We start from the raw sequence: 17,446 nt of genomic DNA on the forward strand, positions 1-17,446 counted from the left end.
CTCAAATACCTTGTATGTTGACAGGCATATGTTGTTTAAACCTTTTCAAGATGAGCCAGATGATTGTTTTGAGTTGTTTTTATGGTATTTTATGCTTTATTTTACTTCCATATTTTGTTGTACACCACCTTGATATTTTATATGAGGGGTGCTCTCTCTCTCTCTCTCTCTCTCTCTCTCTCTCTCTCTCTCTCACACACACACACACACACACACACACACACACACACAAATAATATTCTCTAAATACAGTTAATAAGAGCTTTACCATTGGGCAACTTACCATTTGATTTGTTCAAGCAGAGTTTTTCTTTTGGATCACTGAGGGGAAACATATATAAAGTATTGTTGATTCTTTTATTGCTTAATTTGTACACTAAAGCAAAACAAAACACCAACACACAAAGTAATCCACACTTCTCTCCCTCTCTCAGTTCAGAGTCTACAAAGATGTGACTACCACAGACTAAAGAAACCTTGACAAGCATATTTGCAGAATGGGCTATGCTGTTAAAAATGACCTACCATGAGGTACACTCAAACACTGAGACACATTCTCTTTTTTTCTCATCATAATATGGCTTCTCAGCACTGCATTCTGGGTAGCAGCCTAAAATGGGAGCAAACCATCAAAATATAATCTCACTTTTCAATAGGGGCTGGCTAATAGGTGATATAATAATATATATATTACATAAGGTATATTATAAGGTATAAATCTGAAATTGCAATAATTAGAAAATAGAAGAACAAAAAATTATATATATATATATATATATATATATATATATATATGCTTTCGTAGATTTTCACGGGTACAGGAATGCAGGTTTTGGTGTCCTCGGGTGTCTTCCCGTGTAAAAGTTGGGGTGTCTAGGCGACGTTTCGACGAGGTCTCACTCGTCATCTTCAGGCTGGTGCTTTCGGCTTCTTGTTACTGGAACAGAGCAGGATCTCAGTGTTTGAGTTCCTATAAATACTGTTGAGGGGGTGTGGTGTATAGCCTCCAATGTTCTGGGCAGAGAGGAAGTTCCCAGGCTAGTGTGCCTTTTCTTCTTTTGTTCCTTAATTACTTGAGGGATATCTTGAGTGATTTCTTGAGTGATATCCTGAGTACCACTTAGGTGGGTCATTAGGTGTGGATTGGTTGCTAAAGTCTTTGTGTCTTGACCTCTTGAACTTTGTGAAGAGTTTTTCTGAGAAGATGGCTGTACTGCACTTAGTTGTGCTCTGGCTTGGCTTCGTGTATAGGGGCGAGCTGTGGTTTTGTGGCCTGTGTCAGCCAGATCTGTGTAGGGATTGCAGGGGGGTGCAGCATCCGGAGGTGCCACCATGGTTTGGCTACTGGATGGTGTCTGTAATTTATCTGTGGAGAGGGTCTGGGTTTGGGTTTGGGTCTGGTGTGGTTGATTGGTGATGGCGTTCTGTGTGCCTCTGGATCTGGTGTCAGTTTTTGTGGGGAGGGCTAATTTCCAGATGTCTGGCAAGCGGGATGTGTCGTCACGCTTGTTCATGTTGTGAGGGTGTTTCTCTATCTCGATGGCTTCCATGATTATTCTCTTGTGGTGATGTTCCATGTTAAAGAGCAATTTGGAATCTGCAAAATTACTTCCTCTCTTTTCCAACACATGAAAGAAACAGGACACGAAATTAATTTTGCAGATTCCAAATTGCTCTTTAACATGGAACATCACCACAAGAGAATAATCATGGAAGCCATCGAGATAGAGAAACACCCTCACAACATGAACAAGCGTGACGACACATCCCGCTTGCCAGACATCTGGAAATTAGCCCTCCCCACAAAAACTGACACCAGATCCAGAGGCACACAGAACGCCATCACCAATCAACCACACCAGACCCAAACCCAAACCCAGACCCTCTCCACAGATAAATTACAGACACCATCCAGTAGCCAAACCATGGTGGCACCTCCGGATGCTGCACCCCCCTGCAATCCCTACACAGATCTGGCTGACACAGGCCACAAAACCACAGCTCGCCCCTATACACGAAGCCAAGCCAGAGCACAACTAAGTGCAGTACAGCCATCTTCTCAGAAAAACTCTTCACAAAGTTCAAGAGGTCAAGACACAAAGACTTTAGCAACCAATCCACACCTAATGACCCACCTAAGTGGTACTCAGGATATCACTCAAGAAATCACTCAAGATATCCCTCAAGTAATTAAGGAACAAAAGAAGAAAAGGCACACTAGCCTGGGAACTTCCTCTCTGCCCAGAACATTGGAGGCTATACACCACACCCCCTCAACAGTATTTATAGGAACTCAAACACTGAGATCCTGCTCTGTTCCAGTAACAAGAAGCCGAAAGCACCAGCCTGAAGATGACGAGTGAGACCTCGTCGAAACGTCGCCTAGACACCCCAACTTTTACACGGGAAGACACCCGAGGACACCAAAACCTGCATATATATATATATATATATATTTCCACTATTTGGTCTGTAAATTTAACCATTAAAGCCTCTGTGCTTTGCTGAGAGAGTGGGTTTTTGGCCACTGCAAAGAAATATCAAATATAATCCCTTTACATTTTATGAATTTCAGCAGAAACCTTTTTCTCATTTCATGTCATGTTTTGTGGGAAGTGAAAAAGCATTTACCTTCAAAACTATAAAGCAGATTGCCACAGTTTCCTGCTGGATTCCTGCAGGTCCTTAAACAAGGTTCTCCACAGGGCTTATACCGCCATTCTCTTTGGTTGGGTGAATTATAGTGGTCACAAAACACAGCTGGGTAAGAAGACATGCTAGCCATAAGTGATGAGATCCATGTTTTCAATGGAATCCCCTTCCTTCCTTTCTCCCTCCCTCCCTCCTCCTTCTGGCTACCCCTCAGTCATGCCAGCTACCACTTTTGATGCAATGTGAAGAGATTCATCTTGTTATCCTTGCCTTTGAAAATTGAGGAATTGATTTTGAGGTTCTCCCTGTAATGTGTTGTATGGATCACTGATTTGGGGATTGGATATTTCCCCCCATTTTAATTGTGCTTTTATATGCTGTAACTTGCTGTACATCAAGGAGAGGGACAAGTAAGAACGACAATAAGTAAATAAATAATGGGAGGCCTGTACACACACACACACACACAGCCATGCGCATACCCTGGAAATAATGTCTATGTTAATCAATGACATGCTGGACATGTGCAGCTTGAAACAATGAAATGCTTAGTCATTGGTGAAACTTCTAGCCACTGGTTCTGGTCCCATGCACAGCAATAATTAGCTGAACTACATGTGAGGTGTTGGTCCCAGATTTATCTTGTGGATAAAAGGAACACTTGTTCCAAGTGTACTCTTGTAAGCTTCACTTGCTAGTAGTTTTAAAGTATGACCTCTTGTTGAGAACAGTTTTTCACTATTATTTGTGATATTTTCCGTCCATCTTCTTCTCCAAAGTATCATATTGTTCAAAAGGTTATAAGGCTATAATAAAGTGTTATGTTTTTGGACAACGTGGAAGATGTGAATCACAAAGGGGATTCTGAAGAAGAAAATTCCTTTATCAGTCATACACTCAACTGTGTCATTAAATACCATTAGCAATTAGTATTTCTCACCCCCTCAGATAACATGCAGCTACACAATCATTGCTGCTGAGACTATATTTGCTTTGTAAGTACTTACGGCAATTTTTAGGATTTCGCCAGTCAATACAGATGCCAACTCTGCCACAACTCCTTGCATATGCTGCTACAGCAGTACAGAAACACTCACAGTCTCCCAGACTGTCACAACCACAAAAATCAGATATGCAGGATTCATAATAGGGGGTTGGGTTGATCTAACAGAACCAAGAACAGCCAGAAATAATGAACATTTCTTCCCAGTATGCTATTTAATCAGCTTAAAATAGAAAATACAAGACTGCCTAGACTGCCTTCCTTGAAATATTCAAGGAAAACTGAATATTTGTCCTGGGAGGCCGCCCTATCAAATTCCAGCTTTGAAGAAATAGCTATATCGCCACCATAATATTATGCCCATGGGATCATGGATGCTTTTGGCCTAGGAAAATGCAAGTTTTTAAATTATCTTGTCTAACCTCCATATGATTAGACAACACTAATCCTTTATATTTAAATTTATATTTATATTGTGGGAAGGTTCATTTTTTTCTCTCCTTTCCCTTTGAAGTCCATCTGTGCTTTCCTATCTGATTGCAACACTAATTAGGCTAACCATTTTCTTAAATTGTAATTTTCTTTCCCTGGGAAAGTATAAAACCAATTGCCTAAATGTTTCTTATCAATATTCTGAAGTATCTGGAAACAGGGCAGATATGATAATCTGTTTAAATGCAAGATCACTGCCAATTAGGTGGCCTGGTTTTGCACACACACACACCCCATTCTAGTCTATAGGAACAATTCACTTGTGGCATCCCACTACAGTGCTATCTGTACACCAGACAAATCCCCAAAATGGTACAAATGAAAGGCATTTAGTTCATGGAGATTCTGCTCCCAAAATTCATGCATCTGGGGTAGTTCTATAATGGGGTGCCTAACCCCAGTTGATATGGACTCTCAAGCAACTGTTTCTGCCTGACTCTGCTAATTTTGGCAGCAATTGCAAAAGGGGGGAGGGTAAAATAGATGCAGCGTCAAAGTGGGCAGAGCCAGTATTCTGATGGTAAGGGGATCCATGTGCCTCTATGTTAAGGTTGCCATCTTTCAAAAAGTAAAAAGCAGGACAGCCCTAAGCTTAAGCTTTTTTAAGGATCCCCCCCTTCTTCTTCTTCCTTTTTAGGAATCAAAGGCTTTGGCTATGGGAGGCTGTGGTCCTGTCCATCATAGACTCACGTTGTATATATGTGTAAATAAGCCATACCAGTCTCTGCTGTGCCTCATTCCAAAGGAAACACAAACCCTGGAGCCCCTGGAATCTTGCACCACTCAGAGACTGGGATGGCATGCAACAATACATTATCACCAAAACTCATTTCCCCCCCAATCCAGGACAAAGCACCGCCTTTTGGAAATCCACACCCCACACCCCGGACATCAATTGCACCTTTGAAATCTTGGCAATGTCCAGGAAAATCCAGACATATGGCATCCATACTCTATTTTTGTGTGCCTGATATGTCATGCGTATGTATGAGCACATAAGAGTGGCCATAGCCACTTTTGGCCATGCCTCTCACTGTCGACATCTCTCTACAACACCATCCCTAGGAATGGGAACAAATATCTCTGGAGGGTGCACTCCCTGCTATTCTTTTAAATGCCTTCAATAATTATGCCCTCTCCCGAAAATATTTTTCATATGTTTAACTTTTCTTGTTTTGCCAGTAAAATTAATCATAATTCTTGCCACCCATAACTTTATGAAATGCTAGGAATGCTAGGATGGGAGGATGCAAGGAGAAGGGGAAGAGTCTCAAGAAGCAAAGGGAGAGACAAGCAGACAGATTACCTTACTGTGGCAGGCTTCAAAAACGTCACTCTTGAGAATGCTGCATCGCTTTTGCCCCAGTATGAGTTTGGAAGGCTGACTTGCACATAGGTCAACCTTGTTTCTGTCTGAACAGCTAGTGGTGACTTTCCAGCTGCTTCCAAATGCCTGTGCTTGCATCTCCACAGACTGCCCTCTCGTCGTGAAGTCATTGTTGCCACTGCTGTCAAAATCACCACAAAGACCACAAACTCTGCCCTAGGAAATTGGAGCATGGCATTTTACAAAGACTTTACTGACAGAATAAAAAGCAAATAAATAAAACTGTCAAAATGAAGTAAATTCAAATTGTATTCTAAACATGCTTTGTATCAACCACTAGTCCTATGGGTTTCTCTTGATTCAGAACACTTTTCTCTACTAAGTTGTTAGACTATTTTAGAAGAATGAAAACGGGGGCCAATTAATATCCACATATTTTAAAAGATAACAGTCTAAGAATTTACAGCACACAAAAAATGTGTTGGATTCACTTGAGACAAAGAATATTGTCTGCATTTGCAGCATAAGCCTACCAATATTTGTCTGATTTATGGCGATTCTATCTTTACTAGTTGCAGGAAGCTATAAAAAATAAATCAAATGCTTCCTAAATATGAAAAAAGCAAATAGGTTTAGTTTAAGGCATCTGATTGGTACATGTTATGTTTACAAGTATAACCAGAGAATTGCAGAATACACTAGCTGCAAACTGGGCAGTTTATTAGCAGGTAACTGAGGATCATTCTACTCACAACAATTTCTATGCACACTTAGCTATGACTTGTTTATAGGCAGGAAATGTACATGTATCAGGTGAGATGAACACACATACAACTTATTCCATGCTGCAAAACAAAGATGTGTCTATTCTCCACTTGTGACAGTGTAGATGTGATGCTCAATTCCCACCTCCGAAGTGGAAGTGATACCTTGACAGGAAAATTATTCATTATATGAACCAATTCTGCAAATAGAATTACCATGTGCAAATCAGCGGTCATGTTTGCACCTACCTGAAAAGAGGGTGCGAGTTGCACCATGATTGTTGTCTTCTCATCCCACATGAAGGTCATTCCATGGAAAGTTTCAATTATAATGTAAATTCCCATGAGATGGATGTTATAGTTCCTTTCAGAAGGCGGCATACTAGTTATCTCCTCAATTTTCCCCTCCTGAAGTCTGATTTCACTACCCTAGAAAAAGACATAAATAATTTGTAAGAGCAAGGATGCAGCTGAAATACAATGACAACGCAACCACAACCCTTTTGTAGATAATAATTCATATGCCATCCCATCAAGATGTGCAACTGCAATATATACCCACATCTCTTCTTTCCCCCAAGATGATGATGATATTTATTATTTATTAAATTTGCATACTGTCCTTCATCCATAGACCTCAAGGCAGTTCACAAGATATATTCCTTCTTACTGTGATGTCACAGAAGACATGAGCTCTGCCCCCACCTACTGTAGTGTCATAGGCACAGAAACATGATAACTAATGAAGAATTAAACTTCAAGACTACAGAAGGGCGAAAGAAGCTACAAACTGCTGGTGGGGTGAAGAGGAGAAAGCAATACTGCACTAATGATCAACTTTTAGGCTGAATGTGTGAATGAGGCAATATGAGTGGTTTACTCAAGGATCGTCAATTTCCATAAGTGATGTGCATCCGATGGGTGTGGTATGGGAGATTCAATGGACGGTGTGTGTGCTGCATGTGAATGAGGGTGAATGTGGTCTCTGAGATGTGCACATGTAAATGGGAGCATAAATTGTGTGTGTTAGTGGTATATGATCAAATGTAAAAGCCTCAAAGGGTCCTGTGGCACATCAAAGGCCAAGAGGTTTGTTGTAGTATAAACTTTCTTGGGCTAGATACTCTGGACCATAGACGTTTATGTCACAATAAACCTATTTCAAAGCCTTAGCACATACTCAGAGATGGTATCACTATAAACTGCCAAGGTCCTTTCGGACTATCCCAGACCCTTTCCCAGATGTCCAGCTAATACAACCAGATATTTGAAGTAGGTAATACATAAGCACATTAGGAGTTGGGGTCCCTCAAATCCAGCTAATAATCCAGTTAATTCTGAAGTCTAATGGCACCCATATCTAGTTTTTCCTTCCGTCCTTCCTTCCAACAGATTAACACAACTCCTCTTCTAAAATATGAATTAAGTTTATGGGGGGAAAGGGTATGAAAGGTGTAGATTAGCTACTGTAAGCAAAGAAACACAAACTGTCAATCCAGTTTTGAAGTTCTCCACTTATAAGGCTGTGGACTTACCTCCAAGATGATGCGAATGTTCAAGGAACAAATGCTCAGGGATTTACCACATGCCATGTTCTGTGTTACAATTCGAAAAGTGCCTGGGTCAGGATTATCAGGGCAAAAGTCCTTGGGAAAGGGAACAATAATATGTTTAATGTTACGTTCTCCATATTCAAGCCACAATGGCAAATATTCTGTAGAAGGAAGTGCATGCCAGCTAAGGCAGTTTTCTTTATTAAATGTATGAATTTAACCAGGTCGCAAACTTAACTGTGCCACTTCAGACTACAGGTAAAAGAGGCTGTAATTTTGAATACTCACAACTATTCTTTTTATTAAAAAAAAATAAAATCAAAGTAACAACTCCTGGCATGTAGAAAACTATAAGGAGAAAGTTAGTCAAGAAATTGTCTTCCTGTTGCGATTTTTCTTTTTCTTTTTATTTCATAAAAATTATATACCACTTGGTCATAAAACAAAAACCTCAAAATGGTAGGGAGTTTTGGCACTCACTCAAATATGAAACCCTTTAGTCTGAAATGTACAGCCCTAGATGGACTTTTAAACATTGTTTGGCTGAAAATATAACTTGGTGTTAGCAAAATATGGTGTGCCAAGCTCATTATTTTCATCTATGGGATTTTTTGCTTGGAGGTACCTGGTGAATTAAAAGGGACATTCCACAAGCCATAGTCTGATGTGATGAGCCGTTTTCTTACATGGCAAACCCATGCAACATTTGCAAGAGTCCACAATCATAGATGAGAAGTGGAAAAAGTACAGATTCTGGCCCTCAGTATGTCAATATGAAGTTTCTGAAAATCCCTTTCAGCACAACCCTATGCATGTCTATTCACAAGTATACCCCAAGGAGTTCAATGGCACACACTGGGTCAGTGGGCAACGCACTACAGATGGGTAAAGCAGTGAAATCACAAAATTTCCACTGGGTTCCACACTAAACAGCCCATGAGGCAAGTAGTAAAGATTAAATACCTGGGCTAGGATATAGTCACAGCCTCCCATGAAATCAAATTTTCTTCCATCAAAGCTGAAATAGTGGCCATTTCCATACACCATGCAGGCTCCTTGGCAGTAGTTCTTTGTACAGTTCCATTGCCTCTTGTAGCACATGCTGGGAGATTAAACATAAAAGATCACAACTTGTCCCCTCAAAGAAAACTGCAAGTAGGCAGGGTAATTAATAGTATAATGATAATTCCTCTGGATCTGTCAGCTGAAATGACAGTATTACTCTCCTTCTTATTACAATGTATAGCCTTCTATACAACAGGGGGAGTTACAGTAAAGAGCTTGTCTGATGGGTGAAAAGTTGCTGCATCTGAAGCAACAAAAATAAATAAAAGCCCAATAATGCCAGAAATTAACAAGCCTAATTACCAGGGGGTGATATTTTTGGGGTAGGGAGAGTTTCTCATCCAAGCATCAAGTTTACAAATGTTCATGGTTAAGGGCATGGCAGCCAGAGAGGCTATAATTGCCACTGGCTGCAAATCTAATTTGTACAAAGTGATTGTTGTCATGTGTGATCTTACCGCATGGGAAACTCTTCCACAAAACTATGTGTTTATAGAGGGGGGAAAGTTACTTCCAAAATGGTAGCCTGAACTGGTGCTCAATTCTTCCATACGCTGCATTGGGTACTCTTTGAATAAACTGCAGTGCAGTTCATAAAAACACCCCCAAATGAATGCAGAGACTTACATCAGGTAGATCATTCAAAGGATTGAAGTATTTATATTAAACTGAAAAGATTCTTACAAATGTCACAGTTGCTCATAAAATTGGCCTGGGGCTATTTGTAAATACCCAAGATCAAGCACACCACAAAACAAAAACTTGATAGACTAGTTTATCTGGTCTAGAGGGGTTTGTTTTGTGAGGGGCCTCCTAAAGCCTTTGGACGCCAGCAATAACAGTGGATATTTCACAACCAAACCCTTTTCCAAACTGCTCTCTACAGGCTGGCACCTCTTTTCCCTTTTGTTCTCTTTCAGCTCCTCCCTATTTCACCACATAACTAAAATACTTTCATGCCCCCCTCCTTTTCCTCCTGCTCCCACATTTATTTGCTACAATTTACAAATGTACTGGCTTTAAGAACACTGAAGAATACTGTACCATGTATTGCAATTTACTGTGATTTGTGTGCCAGGACTGTAGAACTTCCCTCCATGCATGCAGGGGCACTGCTCCTCCTCAATACAGTTGCCATGACCATCGGACACCAGCCCATCAGGACACATGCATCCAGAGACACATTCTGTAGCATACTTGGTTGAGTGCATGGAAACAAAATGGAAATCGATACGGAAGGGAAGAAATATTGGGGGAGAAAATAGAGGCAGCCCTTCATAAAATGCTGTTGTCATGATACTGTTAGATATTCACCAGCACCGTTAGATGGTTTGGTTCACAGGGATGCAGGGACTGTGAAGACTATGTGCAGAGAACGGTAATACAGCAAATCAGTGAAATTATCTGGATGGAAAGATGGTGGTGTATTTACAAAGCAGAGTCAACAGGTCGCAAGCCAGAAGTTAAGGCTTTACCATTAAATCTGACGAAGCAGGAGATGCCACAGCCATGGCTTCCCCTGCCCACTCCTTCCCTGGTTGCTTTGTAAACTTTATGGCACCCCTGGGGTCCTGCCACCACCACAGGTGGAGGATCAGTGAAAGAATGGGAAAAGCTACAATTGCTCTTTCTCCCCTTTCATCTGTCTATTTAATGGTAACACCTCTATCACAGATGAGATAAATCTGCTCTGGCTTGTGCTTATCCACAGTAAATAAGGCTGAGTCACTGAAAAGTGAAAGCCACCCTGTTCTAACATGAGGAGGTGCTCATCTGCCTGGCAAATAATATCCTGCATATAAAATGTCCATGGGTGACATTTTAACACAAGAGAGTAGCAGTATCATATAGAAGAGATGCATGGCCTGCTGCTTTTCTTGGAATTATGTCTGATTAAGAAGAAGGCAATCAAATGAATAAGGCATTATGTTCTTCATATGTGTTCAGGCACCATGTTTGGGTCTCCCAAAATATTTGTTTGCCCTTATAACTAGTTAATACTCAATTGAAATACTCTTAGAGGCCACTTCATGTTAATTTCTTTTATATCAGACAGGCAAAAGAAATATCACACTATCTAGAAATCCCCTTGAAAAATAACCAGCTTTGCTCTCATGGATGCCAGCCCAGGAGGCTTGTGTGGCTAGGGCCAATACACTTCCCATTAGCACTCATGAAGCTCACTTGAACGCATGGAGTGGTTAGTGTGCATACATCACTGCCATGAGCTTAAACCCTTACACATTGCATGTCTTGTGTTTCACAACTCTTCTGGCATTCTGATCCAGTTGCACTTCGGCCAGCAGAGCTGCAGTCAAAGTAGGACATTGGATAAGGGCAATCTGGAATAAGGACACAATTACCAAGACAAGAAAGCAAGACAGTGTAAAACTATGCATAGCACTCAGCAGATTCCAGAACCCCAGATGTCTAAAATGTAAAACCATTCCAACCATCAAGGGCATAGATATATGCTTATAGTTTTCCTTCTCTACAGAAGCCTTATTATCTCTGTCTCCCAATGTTAGTGACACAATAGATGAGATGCGAGTGATCTGTTGTCAAATCCCCCAATGCTTTTTTCTTTACTTGAACTGGATTGAGGGGTGAGTAGCAGCTTAACTCAACTCACGCTCCTTTACAAACTTATTCAGAGATGGAAATAGAGATAGAACTTGTCCTAAAGCAGATAGAGGCAACTTTAAAAGCTACAGACAAGAGCTGTAGAGATTGTGTCCTCCCTAAAAGAGGGCACGTGTTGGAGTGAGACCTGGAGACCGATCCCCTGTGTTGTGGGTTGGTAAGATTGGTCAGCCACAACACCCGATTGGTAGGTCTCTCGATGTTGGGTTTAATCGGAGCAATGGCGTGCAGTCCAAAGGGATTGAGGGACCTATACATACCCATGCACATGACCCAGAGCTTCCTGTTTCAGCGCGTGCATTCGGAACACCCGCCCACCTCTCCTTGTTTTTAGGGCTTGTGCACTTGACCTTACTATGCCATTTTGTGTCATCTGTCATTGGGACAGGGGCACAGCAGGAATTTTCCTCACTTGGCTGATTGGCTGTTGCCACTTGGGTTTCGCCTGCTGCGTAGCAAATCGTCACAACTTGTAAGGTTGCGGATAGGCTCTGGTTCAGGTGATAGGGATGGGGGAACACTCTCACCATCCCTATGTGAAGGGTATTCCGTTAAAGGAATCCAGGGACTCAAATGATTTGGACAACCCCTGAGAGGGGGTTGTGCCTGTGCCTGAGTCCAGGGGGACATCTGGGTGGTGGACATAGTCTGTTCCTGACTTTTCGCCTATCCAGGTGTTTCACCCTTGGCTGACCTATGCTGGAACCCTGGATCAGCGCTACCTGCATGGCAGGGAGCCAGTTGAACCAGAGCCTATGCAACCAGTCACTTTCTGTAATCAATAAAGTTGTGGCCTAAATTCTGCCAAAAACCAAACTAAAATTTGAGTCAAGTGTGAATTTATTCAGGGGGGAGGTTTCTGGGTCAGAACACAAATGCAGAGGGGGCGGGGTTGGATTAGATCCCTAAATCTAGGACTCTCCAGAGGATCAAGGAGGATCAAATCCTAACTTGTGCATGTGGAACGCGACAGTAGTTCAAAACAAATGTCAAATTCCAACATCTTGGTTTAAAGTGGTATAGTAAGTAAAAAAGAGGTCTTACCTTTCTTTGTTTCTGTGTTTTCAATGCAATCTAATTGTCCTCGAATGCACTTGCTAGAGATATTAAAACACAAAAGGGAAGTCTCACACAAATGCATAAAGAAGGTGTGTGGAAAACTACCCAAGTTCCAGTCATGCAAATACACCCATCCCCAAGATAAGCCATATCTGTAATCTATATCTTGCCCCTTGGAAACAAATGCCTTTTAAAATCAAGGTACCTTTAATTAACAGTCTGGTTCTTTTGAGGATTTGCAACAACCTTTTACAAATGTGTTTTGACTATTAACTAAATAACTTTACCACACGAGCTCATCCTTTTGAAATGAACTTCTGGGTTGTATCAGCAGGCCCTTGTGGTAACATGGACAGTCCTCTGGAAGGATACATTCTTCCTCATTCATTAGGTAAGTTCCCTCAGGGCAGCTGCAGCCATCCACAGGGATGGTCTGAACACTGCATAGCACATCAGGCTCCCTCAGGGACCGGCAAGAGTTGTTGCAGAACTTCACTTCATAGTTGTATACCATATTCTTAGGGCACTCTGCTGAGGCATCTTTGCAAAAGAAGAAAAACAAGGGATAGAATGAGCAAAGTGAGTATCCTTATCTTTGACTCCAAAGAACAATAGTTTATTTCACAAGGGAAGCAGCAAGGCTCCTTGCAAGAGGCCCTTCAAAGCAAATGAGACAAGCTGCAATCCCAAACATAATGGAAATAATTTCCCTTGATTTTAATGAAGCAGGTTGGTTGGTGAAGTCAATGTGATGCACCTAAATTATTAGTTTGTTTTCCACATTTTGCAGGAATTTGCAATTGGGGGAAAAAAGAAATTTCATCAGCCTTTTCCTGTGAATTTATGTTAATGAACACATTTTTTTATATGCAGTTTTGACTATGTGCAATTTTTGTGCATACCACATGTCATTATTTTTTTAAACAAATATATTCATTTATGCATGCTTTCCCCTAATATATGCAGTTCTGTTCGGAGAATTGCATCGCAAAGTTCAGATAATGTAAGTGCAAATTTCAAAGAATGGCTGTGTTTTGGTTAGCATATTGTTTTAGAAAGCGTAAATTTGATGGATTCAGTTTTAATTGCAAACTGAATCAGATTCCACCCCGCCTCCAATCACTATTGGACAAACATTGGTTCTGCCCCTGCACACCCATCACTGGGATGGAAGAGAAAAACTGATTTGTGAAGCTGCCCTCTTACCATCATTACACAACCATTCTGCGTGTGGATGCCATTTGATTATTTTTTTTTTAAAAAAAGATCAGTCCTGAAAGTACTATGTACATGGCAAAGAGCTCACCGAATGCGTTCAATATTACTTTAAGTGTATGCTACTCTGAATTATTAAAAATGGCTTAGGAGTACATAAGAATAACCCACCACACCTACCACAGACGCTGCCTCTCCATCCTTTCAAGTGAATGCCTCTTGCGGCACAATCCCTGGCATAGCCAGAGAAAACACTGCACAGAGCCTCTTTGCTCCTCTCAGCATTGCAAGTGTCGTAAACGCAGTTCTAAGTAATAAAAGCAGAAGCAGATACAAGAATCAGTGCTCGAAAGCAGCGTCACATTCACCAACAGTTAAATGACAGAATGGGAGCGGGCTCCTCTGTTCAAAGAAGCAGCATGGATCGCTTGTGTTTCTGCCTTGACCGCTTCTTTGCATGTATAAACAAGTTCTAATTTCAGGAGAAAACTCTTTGTCAAAGAATGTCCATTTATGACACATATATATGTCATTGCAAAGGGGAATTAATGCAGCTCTGTGACTAGAACATCCTCTTTTTCCTCAAGTAAATAATCAGGATATTTGATCTTGCAAGGTTGAAATCATATTCCAGAATTCACTTACTCTTTCTTTCTCTTGCTTTATTTCTTTTCACCTTTTTATTGCTGTAAGAAAATGATACAAAAAATACCCCCAAAAATGAATAAAGAAAAAGGAGATTCATCCTTATTTCTTTGGCTCAGGCCTCATTTCCAAGAAATTCATGTTACATTTCTTGAGATATAAGGAAAGCGGTTCACTGTTCCCAGACAGGCCACCAGAGGGCAACTGGTCACTATACCTACCTGTACAGCTTATCTACCAGCTACTTAAGCTCTAAAGAGCTGCTCTTTCATACTGTCAGAAGATGTGATGATGGCTCCGCTGGCTTATTTCATTTTACTCACAAAAGGTAGAACACCCCTGTGGCAAAATAGCTTTCAGAGCTTCCATAATCGATTCAGCATTATGGGAAGCAGACATGGGCAAGCTGAAACATAGCAACTACTTAGATCGTTGCCTATCTGATCAGAATGCACCTGATATGAGAGGAGATGTTTTAAAATAGGAATGAATCCATGCCTTACCTTGATATAAGGAGCTGGGTCATTAACAGAATGGCACTCAGCAAATACCCCCTTTGCATCCAGCAGAAGAGCACACCAACGCTGCCCAAATTTTTCTATCAGAGAAAATGAGGAGTCCCAAAGGTTATTTACAAAATGGGAGTCATTCAAATGCCACATCAATGAGTGAAAATATCACCTGCATTTAACAAGGAGCTTGCTATTATTATTATTATCATCATCATCATCATCTGGGCTGCTTACAGCATATATAAAAACATAATCAAACATTAAGAAACAGAATACCTTATACAGACTATAAATAAACCAATAGAAAATAAAATATAATAATAATAATATTTTACAGTTATACTCAAATTAAAAGAGCTGCCAACCCCAACTAAACACTTAACCAACCCCAACATAACAAAACCAAAACAGAGGAACCAAAATTAAAACCATTTTAAACATTTTAAAACATTTTAGCCAGCAATGTCCCTCCGGCCTCCCAGGAGCCTCTTTTGGTTGTTCAGGGTGAGTCTGCGGCCCAACAGCAATTTGTAATAGTTTATCACATATGTGTTTCTGAAAACACATTCTAATTTTGATCATTCATTTGGAAAACGAGGGAACTATCCCATTTACTCAGGCTAAAACTCCTAGGCATACACTTTTACTTGGGTGTAGGACAATGAACTAACTAGGACTTAAATCTAAGTAAATATGAGTAGAGTTAGCCACAGCAAGGGGCAAATAAAATTCCCTTCTGGTTGTAGAATGAATTGTGTAAGCTTTTGCTTACATACCAGTTTAACTTGTCAATTTTAGCTTCTATTTTAATCAACGTTTTCTGGTTGTAGCATATTTTCATATTTACGGTTGTTATTGGGGCTTTGTAAACCATCATAGAAAGACTGCTGGAGAGTGGTACATAGGTCTGACAAACAGAAAAGTTAATAAAAATAGAAGAATGGCTGTCATTCCTCTCATGGTGGAAAACAAAGTGCTGGATTTAGGGAAAGCATGAAATGAGGAGAAAATATAATACCTTTATCAACACTTTTCTGACAGGGATCCTCAAAGCTGTCTTGAACATCAGCACAGCTGGCCATAGTTTTCCATGAGTTTCCAAACACTGAAGCAGAGTCTTCTACAATCCCACTGATGGTTTGAAAATCATCAGCCTGATCATTGTTGAAATTTCCACAAAGGCCTAGGTAGGTATGGGAAGGTACAAAACAAAAATCCAGACAAAGTCTTTGAAACAGCCTATCTAACAAAACAAATTCAGGACCCTGCTACAGAGCAGAAAGAGAGCCTCGTTTGTGGGTAAAGAAAGGACAGACAAATGGGTGAAAAGTAGATTTAGGCTCCGAAAGTCTAATGATACTTATTCATGAATGGGATGTAGATCAAAATGCATAAATGTAACAATATGTAAGGATCTTTATGAAAGCCAGGTTCCCATTATTTTAACTATAGTTAGAAGCAGGCCTCATACTGTACTAGACTATACTAGAACTGATGTTGGTGGTATGATGAGTCAATCCCAGAATAAAGTACCAGTAATCCTAACTGAGTGCACTTAATCAATCAATGTAAGACTGCATTTTACAATGCAACAGTAAGAACACAATAGGAAACTAAACACAGCACACATATGTGTTCATTGGTTCTCTCTCTCTCTCTCTCTCATTTCACAGAGCCTGTTGCCCCCAATCCTGCATCTACCTATCACCTGAGGGTGGTAGTAGCAATGTTGGAGATGGCAACTGCATCCCTTTCCTCCATAGTCTCATCAATGACAATTCAGATACATGGGCAAACAAGGGAAGGGGCATTGGCCAACCTACTTAACTCATTTCAGCAGCATCACACCTGACAGAGTCCAATGGAAGCAACATGCTTGGGATGTTTTGTCCCCAGAGACACTTTTGTTGGGATCCATCGACCATCCTCCCCGATGTGCGTCTGCGACTCAAGCTGCAGAGCAGGCCTGAGCACACATTACTCAGCAGAGTAAACTGCACAACAGATGAGGCTTGAGGCGTGGACACGATACTAAACTACACATTTCTTCTACATAAATCAAGACAAAGAAAACATGGCTTCTCTCCTTGCCGTCTTCTCAGAGAGACTAAAAACAAAAGCAATACAGAGCGGAAGTTCCGCTCACGCCAGCAATCTGTGTTGGAATGTAAACAGACATGGAACATGTAACAATCCACATATCTGCAGCAAAGGGTGGAATGGAATTCCCAACAACTTTGTCTCCCCAGTTCCTTGATAACACTTGGCTTTCCAAGCTTCATATGCTCCCCAGAGAACAGGAGAACAGGACGTGTCAGACAGAAGCATGGGAACTAAGGAAAATATCATTGGCAAGATGTAGATTCTTGATATCAATTATTCCAAACATTCCAATATGAGACAAACATATCAAGATAGGACTAAGTTTCTTTTGAATAAAAGATCGCTTTAAGTAGCTTTATCCAGAGGTGGGTGACCTGCTTGGCTTCCAGATGTTGTTGAACTCCAGCTCTCAT

At 40.8% G+C, this 17,446-nt stretch overlaps 1 protein-coding gene across 7 annotated transcripts in view; it reads right to left on the reverse strand.

Annotated features, from left to right (window-relative positions):
• Positions 1 to 17,446, reverse strand: part of LOC309365466 (mucin-5B-like) — a 46,086-nt gene that overhangs the window by 20,017 nt on the left and 8,623 nt on the right. For 6 of the 7 annotated variants that reach the window (XM_081903510.1, XM_081903509.1, XM_081903512.1 and 3 more), the window contains 15 exons: positions 15,949 to 16,113; positions 14,922 to 15,016; positions 13,954 to 14,080; positions 12,846 to 13,098; positions 12,544 to 12,596; positions 11,098 to 11,198; positions 9,901 to 10,052; positions 8,755 to 8,893; positions 7,774 to 7,884; positions 6,488 to 6,667; positions 5,454 to 5,690; positions 3,660 to 3,816; positions 2,632 to 2,760; positions 526 to 610; positions 284 to 321 (listed from right to left, as the gene is read on the reverse strand). In XM_081903510.1, coding sequence (XP_081759636.1) covers positions 284 to 321; positions 526 to 610; positions 2,632 to 2,760; positions 3,660 to 3,816; positions 5,454 to 5,690; positions 6,488 to 6,667; positions 7,774 to 7,884; positions 8,755 to 8,893; positions 9,901 to 10,052; positions 11,098 to 11,198; positions 12,544 to 12,596; positions 12,846 to 13,098; positions 13,954 to 14,080; positions 14,922 to 15,016; positions 15,949 to 16,113 — 2,022 coding nt within the window. The remainder of the gene's footprint in view (positions 1 to 283; positions 322 to 525; positions 611 to 2,631; positions 2,761 to 3,659; positions 3,817 to 5,453; positions 5,691 to 6,487; positions 6,668 to 7,773; positions 7,885 to 8,754; positions 8,894 to 9,900; positions 10,053 to 11,097; positions 11,199 to 12,543; positions 12,597 to 12,845; positions 13,099 to 13,953; positions 14,081 to 14,921; positions 15,017 to 15,948; positions 16,114 to 17,446) is intronic. The other variant, XM_081903511.1, reaches the window with a different exon arrangement.

The sequence above is a fragment of the Podarcis melisellensis genome, assembly GCF_964234715.1.
Source record: "Podarcis melisellensis genome assembly, chromosome: 1".
NCBI classification, from domain to species: domain Eukaryota; kingdom Metazoa; phylum Chordata; class Lepidosauria; order Squamata; family Lacertidae; genus Podarcis; species Podarcis melisellensis.